General features: G+C 37.3%; 1 protein-coding gene across 14 annotated transcripts in view; it reads right to left on the reverse strand.

Annotated features, from left to right (window-relative positions):
* The window catches only part of NRXN3 (neurexin 3), a 1,414,514-nt gene that overhangs the window by 136,596 nt on the left and 1,260,762 nt on the right, over positions 1-17,156 (reverse strand). For 7 of the 14 annotated variants that reach the window (XM_054567194.1, XM_054567196.1, XM_054567192.1 and 4 more), the window contains 2 exons: positions 13,069-13,158; positions 7,523-7,830 (listed from right to left, as the gene is read on the reverse strand). In XM_054567194.1, coding sequence (XP_054423169.1) covers positions 7,523-7,830; positions 13,069-13,158 — 398 coding nt within the window. The remainder of the gene's footprint in view (positions 1-7,522; positions 7,831-13,068; positions 13,159-17,156) is intronic. The other 7 variants (XM_054567201.1, XM_054567200.1, XM_054567199.1 and 4 more) reach the window with 3 other exon arrangements.

Below are 17,156 nucleotides of genomic sequence, written 5' to 3' on the forward strand. Positions count from 1 at the left end.
GCATGGCTGAGGGGGGTCTCTCTGGAAAGTGCCATATAGGCAGAAACCTGGATAAAGTAAGGGAGTGAGTCCTAGAAATAGCTGGAAAAAGTTGCTTTAAGCAGAGGAAATACCAGTGAAAAGACACAGGCTTGCCTGATATGTTCAATCAGGTTTGGGACTAATAAGTCACTATCTAAGGCACAAGTAACATTAAGGAGGGTGCCCCAAAACTCAGTTATCAATATAAATATTTGCAATATTTAAAAATCAATATCAATGCAAAAAATCCATGAAAAAAAATATTTACACTTATATACAAACAGAATTGGACTCTGCAATTGCATAACTCTACTTTACCTCTTCCTTATCCTGGTCCTATGTTGATGGAAGTCCAGGAGACCTGTGTGCCTAAAGCAATGTGCTAGAAGCTAGCAGAGAGAGAAAGCAAGGAGGAGATCCATACACCCCACGGTAAGAACTTTGGCTTCAAACTCAGCCAAGGTGTACGTGAGGTGATTGGAGAAAAAAGGGGGGCTATCAAAATATTTGCAGAGCTCTAAAAGTATTTGTAGACCTCCACAATGAGTAGCCAAGAGCTGACCCTACTTTCCTCTCAGCTGTTCAGGTGGCTCAAAATAAGATCCAGCACTTGATCAGTAGTAGTTCTGGTGGGAATTCCACCCTGGAAGTATTACAACCTAATTAGAAGGGCAGGTCTACAGCTTCTCCTAGCAACTCACAGACTTCCAGCCTGTTTGTAATGAGGACCTTCTCATAGGACCCTGTTTAAGAAGCTAAATTCAGCTTTGGGAAATGCAGGCCTCATCCACCAAAATTAAAGTAGTAAAGATGGGATGAAAAGAAACCCCACTGCATTCTCTTCCCTGGCTTATTGGTACTGTCAACATGGAACTCTTTAAGTAAATACATCAAGCTCCTTTTTTAAATGCTTTGTTTAAGAACAGTGCAATTCCAGAGAGAAAATGTCACTGAAGAGTCTTACCAGGTAACGAGTAAATTAGAGTCCAATTTCCTTTTCCCCAAATTATTCTCTGAGAGGGGAAGGGAATTTACCTGTGCGAGGGTAAGGAGGAGACAAGATATTTCTTGGCTGGCAGAGCAAGTCTAATTATTCTGACAAATCTTCAGTGCCTTCTCCAGTTATGAGGCATGGCAGGAAAGAAACAAGCCCTGGAGCTGCACATTATGTAAGGCTGTTAATCAATATTAGTTGAGCCCTGATCCTAAAAATAAACTCCTCCTGGAAGTTCTGTCGTTTAATGGTAAAAGTGAGGGACTGAAAACTCTGTGGACTCTCTGTCTCATTTCTATGAAGCTGATGGCATCAGGGAAATGATGGAGGTGCCCAGAGGGAATGATTCTCTGAGTAAGTAGAACTTTTCCTGATACAACATGATCTATATCTTGTTTGAGCATGGTATCTTGTATCTCAGTTCAAGACAGTTTGATCAAAGAACCTTGAGAAAATTCAGTGTTCTATCCAAACTCTCAAAGTACCATTGACAATAACAACATGCTGTAAAGTGGAAGTGTCATATATTTTGTTAAATCATATGAAATTACTGATACTTGACCATTCTGTTCAAAAGTGGCAGTTTCACACGTTCATCCTATGTATAATAACTGTTCAACAAAGTCAATTTCCACTGTAGAAAATAAAGGAATCTCCCACAGAAATCACTCCTAATTGATAAGTTCAAGGGTCTGGTTCAATCTTGGACCCTTAGAGGAAACTTTGGATGATTTTCTGTTTGTGTGGATGCAGACAAAATTGCCCTTCTTGTGCTTATCCCACCATACACAGGAAGGCTAAGCTCTGTGAGGTTCTGTTAATTCTGGAAGAGTCTCTTGAGTTGATGTGGCTTCCTAATGTCTCTAGCAGCTAATGAAAGCTTATGGGGAAAACCATGCGTGGTCATATTTATTCCTCACAACAAGTCTAGGGTAAAGGTGCTGTTATGCCCTTTTTACAGATAATGAAACAAAGGCTTAGAGAGGCTAAGCAACCTACCCAGAGATACACAGCTAAGTAACTGGAAGAACACAGCTAAATCCGACACAGAAGTTCTGACTCTATAGTGCACTCTCTTCCCTTCAACATAGTGTCACACTACCTGGAACATGCAGCCAGAAGGATCAACTTTTTAATCACAAGCCTTTGCCTTGTTTTGTTTTGTGTTCATCAACATCAAGGCTGAAATGTGCTTCTTACTCTCCTCAGCCTAAAACTGAAAGCAAACCAGTAGAGGACTTTCCGTATAGGTGGTGTTACAAAGCCTGATAATTTCAGCTTCCTTCTGGAACTTTTAAATGTAGTTCACATTCAACCACCCAATTTATGAATTTGAGATAAGAATCAAATTGTACAAAGTTCTCGAGTCTTTCGTTTCTCCTGTCTATTAGGATGGTTCCAAATCAGACTGAGATTTGTGATTTTCTGATGCCAGGCAGCACTGGTCAATGTCAAGGCGACTTTATCAGTGCCCATGTGTGCGCGCGCGCATGGACTCACACACACACACACAAATGGGTTATTGTCAGTATCCTGCTAATAGCTTATAAATGATTCCAAATGGTGATTTGCACATAATACATGAGTTCTTTCTTTAATGATAACAAATTGGTCTGGACGCCTCAAGTAAGAGAACACACATTATTCTTGGAACTGTTTTCCTTTTGGTCCTTTTCTCCCTCACAGGAACATTCTGGTCTTGGTGGCTGAAAGTTATCACTAAAAGACTCTTGTTTCTTACTTTTGCCTTCTATACTACATGAGGACAAAGGAATTTGAGTGTAGACTGAGTTAATTTTTTTCTATTTTAGAAGCTGACCTATCAGTGCCATGACAGTAGCCCACTGACATTGAGGTCAGCTATAATATAATAGCAATGCCTGCACAATTGTTGGGTATCCCTGGTAGTAAGACCCAATGGGAACCCAATCCAGTTCTCTCCCATTTTTCTGAGGTCGGGGGGAGGTTCAGGCCAAGACTCTCAGAATCTGGATCTCTTGTCTTTCACAAATCCCCTTTCTGCTCTCTCTGTTCTAGTTGGACTTGGCTATCTCCCTCAGGAATTATCATCTCTGACTTTGAGAATTTAGCTTCTGACATTCAGCCAACCTAGAATTTGTTCTTCTCACAATGCATCCAATTACACTCATCCACCAGGTCCAGTTCCATACCTACGTCAGCCATGAGATCCAGCCAGGCCATCTACACCATCCCTCACTTCTAACAGACCACCGTTTGTAAGTCACTGTCTCATACTGATAGATCATGTCAAGCCCTCTCATCCTCTTCAGATTGTAAGCTCCATGATGACAAAGACCCTGAATTGCTCTTCTTTGTAACGCTGAAAATATTTGTGGGTAGACATATTTCATTGCAGCACATAATCTCCAAGACCCATAGAACTCCAGCTTGGTTTGAAAATGGAACAGAAAATTAAAGATGGGTAGTTGGGTATCAGAGACTTGAGATCTTAGAGACTTTTATTTGCAAGCACTAATTTCAGCCTTCAAACTCTGTTCTCACCCTTCTTCAAATCTCTATCCCTAAAACTCCCCTCTGAACTACAGACATGCCAATCAATAGAAACAACCCCATTTTCTGAGGTAGATTCTTGCTTGTAAGGGTATTGACTTGCATACCAAATATTGGATATAGAAAATTACAATAGGGTTAAAACATTCAGTCTTACTTTTCATGATATATTTATTGTAAGTATTTAACTTACATTAACTTACAACCTCACAACCATCACATGTTATAAGCACTAGCAGAATATTTCCCCAGACCCAACTCCTGCAATTCTGCAATGTGGTAGACTTAGGTTGCATGCAAATTCTTGCTACTCCTCTCATTAAGAAATGAGGCTTCTTCCTCCTTCCATGAAACAGAAATTCCAGTGACTGCTTTGAGCAATAGAAATGATGGACGTGACACTGTGTCAGTCTCCAGGCCCAGACTTTAAGAAACTGGCAGTCTCTACTTCCTATTCCTTAGAAAACTCTCTCTGGGAGCTCTGAGCCTCCATGAAAGAAGTGTTACTGAGAAACCACACGGAGAGTCATGGAGACTACATGGAGAGGGAAATAGACCCAGCTGAGTCCAGTGTTTCCAGTTCACCCACCAAGGCACAAGGCATGTTAGTGACATCAGACCTTCCAGACCAGAGCAGACACTGAGCAACTCCAGTCAATTCCATGAAGGACAGAAAAATTGCCTTGCTGAGCGCTTCCCAAATTTCTGATGCACAAAACTGTGAGATCCTATGACAGAGTTGTCATGTGATGACACTAAGTTTAATGGGAAAGTTGGTTTCACAGCAGTAGTTAACTAGAGCATTTGTGATTTGCCCAGGATCACTTAGCTATACGAAGATAAAAAAAACAAAACAACAAGAATAGCAACTAGATTTTAAACCTAGGCAAGTCTGACTCCAAGTATGTCCATCTAGTCACTCTGTTGTAGCTTTACCACTGCAAAGAAATTGTCTAAAGCACACTGATCATTCTGGAGGGAAAATGTTCCACAAGCCATGCTACTTCTGGCTGTTAGATGATGATGAGGTACGTAATAAAGCCTACTTTGTTTTATGATTTAGTCAATAAATACTTACTTGAGCACCTTCGAAATGCCAGACCCTTACTTGAGAATTACCATCTAGCCACCTGCTTTCTCAATTTTATTATTATTGTTTTTCTTATTCAGGTAGCATCTAGAGACATCCTTCTTAAGACAGCAGGGAGAACTAATGCTTGGGAACCATAGCTGTTAGTAATTTGACAGAGTCCGTGAAATTCACGAGTTTGTAACAAACGAGATTATCAGACAGGTCAAAGGACCAGTTACTCCCATGGCTTGCAGCGCTCACAGGACAGTCATATCAACTCAAAAACTTTTTGTTCACACGACACAGTTAAAGGCAGCACTGAAAGCACTCTGCAGTTTTCTTTTGATTGAAAACCAACACTACTCAAGGCCTATCAGAAACAAACTGATCAAATTATGTTTTCTTAATGTATACTTTAAGAAGGAACCAGCATGTTTTTGAACAACCAGGTTTTTATACTTTTGAATTCACATCCTTATTCTGTTTCTCGTGGGAGAGCTTCACTTGAGGAAAATGCTGTTCCATCAATGCTATCAGAGCAAAGGAAAACAGAACAGAATATTGTTGAGGAAGGTAAGCAATGGGCTTGATGAATGGAAATCCAGTCTTTCCCAATTCTTTTCTCTCCTTTCTGAAGTATTGCCCAGATATCAAATCTTTATGGGTCCACTTTATCCAAGAAAATGTGCTAGATTACACAGGATATATTAGAGCTTCTGAGACTGACCTTCTTCACCCAAAGTCTACATAGGCTTGATGTGGTCTATGGAACATATTGAGATCAGAATAGATTTGCAGACAAGGCAGGCTATTGAGTTTTTACAGAGCCCAGGACAGAGTTCTTATGGCTAGTTGGCAAGAGCAAAAACATCCAAAACCATTGGAATAAAGTTATTTCCCCTAGCTGGTCTTTCAAAGAACATGGGGCTTTTATTATACCTCATCTCAGTCTAATCCAATTCTGCTAGTCCATTGGCTTTCCTCCAAGAACATGTATTTAGACACCTTTAAAAACAAAGAGCGTCAACAGATTTATAACTCATTTTTATAGCCTTGGTGGAAGCGAAAGGGAAAACATGTAGATGTAATCCAATTATCACTGGACTCAAAGGAAAAGAAACACACACCAGACAGGAGGCTGGTATAGGTCATCTTCCAGCTGTCTACATCCTCTAAAATGAGAACAGGTTCTATGATATTTAGGGTCATGATCACTGGCAAGACTTTGGCACTTTGTACACTACATTTCTCCAGAAGCTCTGGCTCTCTCACTGTGTGGAAAGACTCACCCAATCTGCTCCCATTTATGCATTTGCTGAAAGAGGGAAAGCCAAAATCCAGTAACTACCATGGTTTGGTCCCTGGATCCAGTGTAACATTAAATCCTCCTGAGGTCAGTGACAATTTGGCCTTAAAAAAGACTATAGGACCAGCCATTGCTGTGAAGAAAAAGCTATGTGCTCTTCTGCTTCCCACAGAGTTAGTGGAATGTATTCTGACAGAAACAAAACAAGTCTGCCAAGACCTGTGCAGACAGAACTATGCTTTCAACAACAATAAATAGATCTGATCTTGAGCTATAGAGAGTCATAATAGAAATATATATTGCCTTTTATCTTCTTTACAGTGAGTAGAGTGAAGTGCCAGGAGTTATTGCTTTAATATCAGAGAAAAAGCTATTTTTTGAGCATCTGCGTAGGTATGCATGAAACAGCACGTGGGACTATGAGACTGTTATGCTAACCAGGTTCTTGTAGCCTTTCTGAAACATAAAATTGGCCTGATAATATCATCACTGCATACAGCTTCAAATCATGCCTATGGAGTCATGGAAGAGCTGTTTGGATATTTTTGCTCAAATAAAAAGAAAAAGGAAGACAACATGTTTACCTTTACCTAACTTACATAAACTTAATTCAGAAGAATGAGAATACATGGGGTTTATTGATTATTGGCTTTAAGTTTACAATGCCCACTGGAGTCAATGAAAGGGTGATGTCAAAGACTCAATTGAGTTTCTGGAAAATGTCCTAAAACTAAGAAATAGAAAGAAAAGTACTGGTTTCTGCTGAATTTTCAATAAACACTTAGAAGGCTAGGGGTAATTTCCCCACAAGCAGTTGGAACGTCTTGTTTTATGTCAGAGTATTTAAGGCTAATAACTCGATTAACCTTCTACCCCCTACTAACTAGATTTATGAAATGCCAAGGGAGTCAGCAAAGCATTAAGTTTTAGCTTGAGTATAATTACTTTTAAGTGAAAAAAACAAAAACATTACCACAAAATAAGGATTTCCTAGATAGCTAAACTCAGACCTTCAAATTTTCTAATGTAATTAGGATCTTGGTCAAATATAAAGGAAACAAGATGTACAAAAAAAACATGTAATTAATCAACGCTGAATATCAAATACAAAGACTGCATTTAATAAGGATTATTTGGACCTCTAACTTCAATTGCCCTTGATTTAGTGTTACCTATTGGCTTCAAAAATGAACAATTCAAGTTCCACCAAAGCTATCAGGGAAATATGAACTGAATTGAACTAAGATATAGCCTTTCCTATGATAATAAAATTTTCTTTTCCCGTTTTCTGTATTTGTTATTGAAAAGATAATAAAGTAAGAGGAGGGAGCATTTCATACTAAAATTGTTGTTTATTGCTCATTTTGAATAATAAGTATGATAGGAATAATAACCTATGAGTGCACAGAAGATTTTGTAACTTTGTTAGTGATGACTTTGTCTTTGTCCATTCCTGGGTCTTATTTCTCTGAGTATCTGCAGGCATCCTCCCTATAAACATAGTAGTTCAGACTCTCTCATTACATAGCAGTGTTGACCATAAAAGCAATGTCTCAAAGGCAGAAAAGCAAAAATCTATAGTTGGAGAAAGGCTTACCTGAATGCTGGCTGTTGAGCGATTCTTGCGGGTTGTGGTGGTAGCCATTGTGGTGGTGGTTTCCATGACAGTTGTAGACATTTCTGGTGGCATGGCAGTAGTCTGTGTTGTTCCCAGAATTGATGGGACTTCTCCCACCAGTCGGACACTTCCATTGATTTTAATATTGGGGTTGTTCTCAGCCGCCATGTTCAGTACTTTCAAACCATCATAATAGAGCCCAGAGAGCTGGCCTTGGAAGAGGCGTCCTTTGTCCTTTCCACCAATGGCTATTTGCGCCTGGGTGTTGAAGATGGTTAACTGCCGGCCTAGTGGGTTGGGTGGAGGAAACATCATTATTCCCATACATTTTTCTCTCTTTGACTTGCCTGGTCTGAATGAACCAGATATAAAAACAGGCTTCCTTGAGTAATTGAAGGGGAGAAAATTAGATAATAATAGTTCAATGTGGATATTGGCAAGTAACATTTCACTATGTTTATCTCTTCCACTGTCTAGCTGAATATCCTAGATAATCTGAATAATCAAGTCTCTATTCCTTCATTGTGAGGAAGGAGAACCTTGTTTCAATAATGAATAATATTGCAGTCTTCTTGGTTAAGTAGTTGTGGACAACAGAAAAAAACCCATAAATCAGTTGATGATAACAATAAATCAAAAATACCTATTGCACTGATTTGTAACTTACAAAGCAACAGAATAACAACTAAAAAGAATTATATATGGCAAAGAAAAAATTTGTGAGGCACTCAGAACACTGAATTTAAAAACCAGGTCTGATAATTATATTAAATTAACTGATATTAAATTAATTCCAATTAAGAGATTTGGATTCATTGCATACTTATAAAAATGAATATTTAGTAGCCAAACACCATATTTCCTAGGAACCTTTATAGTACATAATATTCTATCTATAATTGCTGCTTAATTAACATCATGACAAATCAATTATTACCTCTGTTAATGTTGAAGTGAGGAGATTATGGTCACACAACTAAATCTCTCCCTAAAATATGAAAAACTAAGTAGGCATTGACAATGTTTCTGGGGTGGGGGGAAGAAGAGGGTGTCATTCCAAATCAATATGTTTTAAAAGGGGGGATGTATATTAGTAAAAAGAAGCAATATGTAGAAGTTCTTAAAATGATATTGAGGTATGTTAATGGGGGAAGAATATCAGTAGCTCACCTTAATTGGTGAACCATTTATGCTTTTGTGAATAGAAAACTCTCAGAATGAAATCATGGCAGAATAGACTCTAGAATAGTGTAACTCAAATTTCCTTTCTCCCAACTACTTCTAGATTTTTCCCAGAAGAAAACCAAATAGTTTTGTAAGCCTTCTGTGCTATTATTTCTCCAGATTATTCCCTTCTGCTTTTCTACATAGAGAAAGAGGAAAAACTTAATAACGGAATTAAATATATCTTTTTCAAATATTTCTTCATTTTAGTCAGTGATCAAACAGTGATCAAACAATGCCCCACTCACTCTTAATCTAATCCTCTGAAATATTTTAGCTATAAATGACTAGAAACAATCCATGTCTGTTATTCTTGCCTGCTTAATAAAAGGGAGTATATTTTTAAAAGGCTGTTTTTGCTTCACAATATCTAATATGAATAGAGGCAAACTGTGATGTTTGGGCTCTTAACCTCTATTAGTGTTTCGCGGTCTTTGAAGTCTACATGACGATTAGCTCTATCCTTGCATTTCTGGTGTATAATGTGGAATACCTTCTCAATGTATAATAATGGATGAAATGGAAGAGGCAGGGAAAGGAAAACACATCTGCTTAGAGGGAGCTCTTTATATGAGACAACTCTACTCATTGGGTAACTGTTAGGGGTGTATGTGTCAATATGATTGATAAAAAATATGCCTTGGGAATTTTTGAGCACTGCAGTATGGGGAACTGGCCAGAGAATTTTGTTTTATAATAAAAAGGATCTATACTCTATAAAAATATCTGGAGCATGAAAATGGAATCTGCTGGCCTTAATGGTTAATAGAGTTGCCCAGATCCTAAGGTTGCAATCAAGTTAGATCTAATAGATTTCCACCATTTTCCCACCAATTTTTTCAATGCCTTGTGCATACACATCATTGCTGTCCTTTGGCCCCCTCATTTCTCATACAATGCGTGGCAGAAAGTTTAAAGCACAATAGCACTGGAGCTCATATCTTTGTTGTTTATTTATTTATTTTTTGACAACAACTTTTTCTGAGAGCCCTAAGCTTACTACAAAAGAAATGCCATGATGGAAGGGCTGAATAAATATGTCTTCAATCTCACATAGGCATTTGGGGCAGCTTAAGTTAATAAATAAGAACAAGCTACATAATAGGAGATTTGTAGGACTAAAATTCAGTACCTTAAATCAGACAGCCCCAATACCAAGCTATAGCTTCCATTCATACAATTGTCGGCCAACCATAATGTTTATTCATCTCTTTTTTCTGTATATAGTACAGTACTGATGATCAGTTAATGGCTCTAACTTATTATAGTTAGATCATTATATTATTTCTAATATTCCTGGAAGTACTTCACATTTATAATGGTCCCCATCTATTTTCCTGGTTATATTATTCCGCCAATGCTTAAAAATAAAAAAAGGGTCAGAGAGAACTGAAATGCAGAGCTGAATTACACTGGCTGGAAATGATATATCTCTTTTATTCCAGTTGCCATAGTTCACTCCATAAAGTGGCCTTTGTTTGTTCACGACCGACCCAAGCATGGAGAAAGGAAAGACATTTCCTGGGCTGAAAGATTAAGCTACTGCTCCACTTCTGGCTATTGCTGCTTTCTCAGAAAGATCTAACTGATCACTTGGGGAAGGCAGGGAAGAGGATGTCTATGTTTCCATTCTCCATCATGCCATAGGAAGTATTTGAAGTTTTGTTTGCCGCTCTGTTTTATGGCCTATTTCTGGCTAAAGAGGCTTTTATTCTAAGTCTCTTTCCTAGCCTTGGATTAGGTCATTAATAGTAAGACTGGTCATCACTCAAGTAATAGTGAGATAATCTCAGTTTCCTGCCATCTCTTTCTGTGATAGATTTATCTCTCTCAGCTAAGTAGGAATAAGTGAATAAGCAAGAAAGAACCAGCATTACCCTCTTGCTCTGAAGGATAGTAGAACTGATGAGAAAGTGTTATCATTGGCCCAAGCTTTTTCCAAATCAATGCCAGTTTCATTATTGTCACTGATTATGATCAATCTTTGTGTGTGTATGTGATCATGATATCTATATTTATATCCCAATTTGAGTATTGTTCTACCATCAGTAATAAAAAATGGTTGTAACACCAGTACAGAACTTGTAGCAGGTTACTTTTTGTTTTGTATTGGGTGCCCATCCTCTTGGAAATCATTAATTATTACCTCATCGAGACATCAAGTTCACCCACTGCTTAAGTGAAATCTTTGCAGGTCTCCAGTCAGTGTTGCACAAAGACTAATTAATTAAACCTCAGAACACCCTTGGGGGACAGGCAGTATTATTTATCCTCTCCTCTGATGGGAAATCTGAGATATAGAGAGGTTAAGTGGATTGTCTAAGGTCAGGAAGTAAGTCAATAGTAGACAGAGCCAGAAACTAGACTGAGGAATGCTGTGCCCCGACCTCTTCACCAATGATAGAAATCACTCCAAAGAGGCTCTTCAAGTATTTCCTAATCCATCTGCCTAGTCACCCTTCTGTCTTTACCCTATTTTACCTGTTATCTTTACAAGGTTTGTTTTGTTTTGTTTTGGGTTTTTTTTTTTTTGGTATGCATCTTCCTTTTTTTTTTGAAGGAAAAGAGAGCTAGACAGAGGAAGGGGTAAAGCAATAGAATGAAGAGATGTTACTCACCCAGATTACAAAAAAAATATAATTTAAGTTAAAGCAATGTGGAGGAAAAAAGCCTTCCAGTTTGCAAATAAATATTTTCAACATCACGTGCACATATATAATCATGTACATATTTGATTAAAAAACTAGATTGGTTCTCCCCATCCCACCTGAACCACCCTGTCCCTGCCCCAACCCCTCAGTTTGTTGTGTTTGAAAGCATCCTTTTATATGAAAACCAACTGATAACAATGCTATTGTAAGGAAAACTAAAAGCCTACTAATAACTTTATAATGGTTTATACAAATGAAAACGCCTGGCATGCTATTAAACTGAGACTTCAAAAGGCAATGAAGTAAAATAAAATATTATTAACATAAAATTGAAAGAAACAGAAAAGTTCTCTCAGGCACATGAGACTCAGACATGCATCTAATTTTCATTTCCTTTTTAAAAAGTGAGGCAATATCATATTTAAATGTTAAAGGGACTTTATGAGCTGGTGATTACTAGACAAAATTATTTGCTTTTTAGAGTTATTCTTAATTTATTTTTAATTAGACCACATACATTAAAACAGGGCAAACAGTTAAGACTCAGTGAGGATTTTCCGTGTTTAAAGGTGTGAATGATTTCACCCTTTAAAACTGTAGGAGTTCTCTGTTTTTTTACATTGTATACTAATGTACCCAATTACTTTTTATATATATAACTCAATCAAATCCCTATATATTTTAAAAACTCAAAGTCTTGAGACAAGAGAAGCTTATATTGGTTCAGAAAAAGAATAGAATAAAGAGCTTCTTAAAGATAGAAACTTTTCTCCATTGAAATACTATAGGTTACATCCAACACATAGAAGGCACACAGAAAATTCTACCATCCGGGATAACCGCAGCCCTCTTTCATTAGCCAAGTGGTTGTTTTCTTCAGCAAATCAGAACTGCTGTTTTGCCTTTCATGAGCCTTTCTTTTTCCAACTTATTGTCCTAACCACTTACACTTCTGTTGCATAAATGTCAAAAACACAAAAGTGTCACACAACCAAAGTGTAAAATGGGTTTGTTTCTGTATTTAGTTCCGGTCAGTAATTAGGACACAATTAACCTCTTATGAGATACTTTTGCCTCTGTAAGTTGGAATCTACAGGCAAAATTCATCTTTCTCTTTCTTTTCTTTGTTTATAAACAAATGTTAAGAAAAAAAAACATTGCTCCCTTTATAACATTTGTTTTAACCAGTTTAAGTTACAAGAGTCGATGATTTTTTTTTTTTTTTTGTGAGCCATGCTACAGATAGTAAGCCAAAACAGCCTCAAGATGTCAGTTTAAAAAGTACTTTTGAAATTTCTTTAGAAGGCTTTGGTAGAAGAGGTAATTTAAAATAAATTAACAAGTAATGTCATGCAGTGGTTAACTTGCAATAATACATTTCTTTTTTAGAGGTTCCTGGAGCTTTTTGTTTGTGGTTGTCACGCTGATAGCAAACGAGATGTTAGTCCCTTTAACTGTATTTTAATGGCAATGTATTATAGCATGATTTATCAACATATGGCAGGTGGAAGCTGACACAAATTATAATGAAAATTAAAACAGTCATTTATGCAGCAGGCGATTATCATTTAAGGAACATTTATTTGCAGGCTTTAAAAATGAGGGTTTAGAATCAAATGAATTTAAAATGAAAGTTTTAATGACGGTTACCTTTTTCCTGCAGCCACTCCTCTACGGGCCGGTTATATTTGAAGGGGATTTTCTGTTTTACCATTTGGAAGCGCTCATTATCAGTGTTGCCTTTAAAGTTTAAAAAACAGCTTAAAGAACAATCTGCAAAGTCAATAAGTCATTAAAAAAACATCCTATTTTGTTGGTTTGTTTTATGAAGTTTTTAGAGATAGATATCAATTAATCTTTAGTAGAGGTGGAGTTGAAGTCACTCTGACCTTGACTGACAGGTGTGACATCAAGTTGGTGTTGGCTATGCAGTGCTCCATTACGTGTTGGAAACGTGGCATGGGATGGGGATCAGTGAGGGGTCGGCCATTTACGGAAATAGGTTGGCCTTCACCCTTTTCCACCTCACCCCAGGTACATCTTAATAGGGCTGATGGAAGCACGAGGATCTCCCTGCACTATGAGTGCTTCACCTGCCAGATCCACTTTGTAATGTGGGAGGGGCCCATCAGTGCATCAGTCATGCATGCTTGAGTCTCACTGGTAGGATATACTTCTGGTAGTACATCCTACCAGAAGCATGGGTTTTATATTCCTTATTCTACTCATCTGTAGCTGCTCTACCTTCTAGCAGAGGGAAGCCAAAGAAGACACTTTAAGCCTTGATGGCCAAGGGAGACTACTTACTCCATGAAGGAGATCCTGGCATGCCATCACCTAGGAAGAGTATTACACATGGCTCTTGGTGTCTCTACCCTGTTGTCTATATTTGTATATATCTATAAATAGCATCTGCAGACTTTTGAGCACCTATGCTTTATTATTACTAATAAACATAGGCTTTATACATTTATGTTTCTCTTTCTCTCTTCTTTTCTTATCTTCCTGTGAGAGGTCCTTCCTGAACAAGCATCCATTCATAAAGCTTGTCAGGGACACTTCTCCCATGCATGAAATATTTAATTAGTTTCAAACCTCAAACATAATGCATTTAACTGCTAGTATGCCCTTTTCTTCATTTCATAAATGTTACCAACAACCCTGGATGGTTTCTATAATTAGAACAGAATTGGAGAATGGTGTTGTGGAAATATACCCCTAATGATTATGCTTCAAATCACAAAATAATGAAACTGTGCTTTGGGAACTGTTGTATCTCATCAACCAACCTCCCAGTTATCAAACAGAAACTAGTGAAGTCTAATTCATTACTTTTTGACTCACAGCCCTATATTAGAACTTAGGGAATCCCATTCTAAATTGCCAACATTAAAAATGAAATCAGAACCTCAAAACAGGTGGCTTGGAAACCATTTACAAAAAAAAGTCTAAAAGCCTGAAAGAATATTAGAATTAAGCATGTCATCAGGCCAAGTGCACAGAGGCTTGCCATGACATTCCAATCTTAGGGCCACCTCCATGTAGAAGTTATTGCTGGCAGATTCCACACATGAGGAAACAGGCACCTGCCTTCCCCCAGGGGTAGGGTGGGAAAAGGGTGGCAATATTCAGACATGTCTGCAAGGTTCCCCATTCATTTCTCCTGTGATTAAATTATTCTGTGAGGCTGACTCATTATTCTCATTACCCAGGAATAAAACAACAAAAACTCATAAAAGAGACAACTATGGACCTTTTTCCAGGCTACATTATGGGATTCTAACTGGCGACATAAAGCATAATATGCCGACATATCAAAGGATAAATGCCCTGAATGGATAGAATAGTGAACAATGTTAGATTAGAGTATATAATTTTAAAAATTTCCTCAAAGTATTATTTTTCACACAAAAAAAGAGGGGAGCATGCTAGGAGAAAACAAAATAAAAAGTCAATTTAATTTCTCAGTGTTTCTATAAGCCCATGGTGAAAGAAGTGTTGTATTTTTTTATATAGCTACTGATTAAAGGTAGACCAGTATGATGATCCTCCCTGGAAGATTTGAGTACTCAACAGTCTATTAATCCAAAATAATCCATTAAGCCATGAGTAAGTCTCATGTCTTCATAGAAAAGGAGCACTTATTTTTTTTGCAAAGAATATATATCTATAACTCTTAACCTAATCCTAACACTGATAAATATCCAAAGGGATGCCATCTTCATGAGCTTTGACCTCTCTCAAGTTTTAGTCATGATGGAATAGTATTCTGAGGAATGGCAAATGGATTGTGCCAGATTCACCTTGAATATATTCCATTACTTTGGGTTTTCTGTAACTGTCATTGTTGGCTACAACATTAAATATACTAATGATCATTGCACTTACTATGCAATGGGCTAGTGAAGTCAATAGCAAATATAAAGCTAAATATCCTTAGTAACATGCAGGGAAAAATCATAAGTAACCAAAGTTCTAAATTATCAGAGTTCTATGTGCATCAAATTAATGAATTAAGAAGCTGCATTGATTTACTTCCTCTAAACACATAGGGCACTTGGTCCTCCTAAGTATCTCCTCCTCTCTATCCACTCTTTTTTAAAAAATAAAGCTTCATGAGAAATCATTTGGGGACATAGGGTAGGCTAAGAAAAAGGGAAGCAATGTTAGACGGTCAAAAAGTGATATGTGGGAGGACAGCATAGCCACAATTCAGCATTACACCCTGCACAGAGTGAAAGATAGAGAGCCGTTCTTCTCCACCTCGGCTTTAAAGACATTTAGAAAAGAGTTTTAAGTTTTCCACACCAGATTGATAGTATCTGTCACTGTGGATAGCGATCTTGCATACCTTTAAAAGCTGTGAAAGATGGAAGGTCATTTGGAAAACCAAATTGGTTTAAATTGCCACATTAACATTGTTCTTAGTCTCTTTTCATGTTCTTGTTGGTTTTTATTTTAATTTATCTCAAACATTAGAGAGAACTGTTTTAGAAACATGTGCATAAGAATGAGTTCATTTGCCCCAGGCCCCATTTGCTAGACTAATTGAAGAGCAAACAACCTTCTAAATATAAGAATTCATACGTAGAGACTACTCCAAAAGCTGAGCAAGCCTCATCAAATTCATATACGTTCATATTAAGTTCTTAATAACATTCAGTTGTACATATCACATAGCAACTGATAGGAAAATTTAAACAAAGAGTGAAGTCAATTCTTCAACAGAAAGTGATGCTATCTTCAAGGAAGGGTAGCCTTGTGAATAGTAATATGATAAAGTCATTAAGAAGAGGCATGTGTGATTTACTAATTGGACAAAAAAATGTAATGAGTTCAGTTCTCAATCATTCTGAGAAATCTTTAAGCTGAGCAGAGATCTTCAAACTGATAATTCCTAAATTACTTATATGGATCTGACATGCACCTATATGGGACTGAATTTTAGAAAAGATATTAGTCACATTTTATTCTACTTAATATAAATGTGTGTATATCCCCATCTAATTTTGATCAGATATTGATAATTTTTATACCATTGGCCTCCTATGGTTATTTGCATTTGTACTATTGATTCTATTATCAAGTAGTTCAACTCCTGGAGACACATACAACATGCACTGTTGAATTATAGTAATTGTGAAGAGCAGACACACTACTCTGAGGTGAGATTACCAAGGCCCAACTGGTTCATACACATATTTCCCACAGTTATGCAGAAATACTTTGTGCTTCCTGCACTTGGGTGAAGCCATTTGGCATGAAATGAGAAGAGAATATAAGAAGATAAGACAAAGAAATCAAGTTGATCCTTGAATAGTTCTTAATACATCAGTCTATCCTTATGGTCCCAAAAGGAAATTTGTAATTTGTTGGCAGTCTCAAAGGAGGAGAAGTCTTTCAATTGAAGAACTGAAAGACAGAAAACTCTTGTGTAACACAGAAAATAACTTTTACAACAATACTTTTACACTCTATTTGTTTAAACATAAATTCTATTCATTAGACATTATTTTATACTGATTTTTCTTAAAACCATAATCAATACAGCATAGGAGCTAAGACCATGGGCTTTGGAGACAATCTTGGCTTTGAGTTCTGACTTGATCATTTACTAGCTGTGTGACCTTGTACAAGTTACTTAGCCTCAGTTTCCCCATTTTCCAATTCATCATACGGCTTGGTACAGGATAAGAAACAGAGCACATGCAAAACCTGGGATATGAAAAACATTCCAT

The sequence above is a fragment of the Pteronotus mesoamericanus genome, unplaced genomic scaffold, assembly GCF_021234165.1.
Source record: "Pteronotus mesoamericanus isolate MK-2021 breed Mesoamerican mustached bat unplaced genomic scaffold, CSHL_Meso_final contig_182, whole genome shotgun sequence".
Taxonomy (NCBI): domain Eukaryota; kingdom Metazoa; phylum Chordata; class Mammalia; order Chiroptera; family Mormoopidae; genus Pteronotus; species Pteronotus mesoamericanus.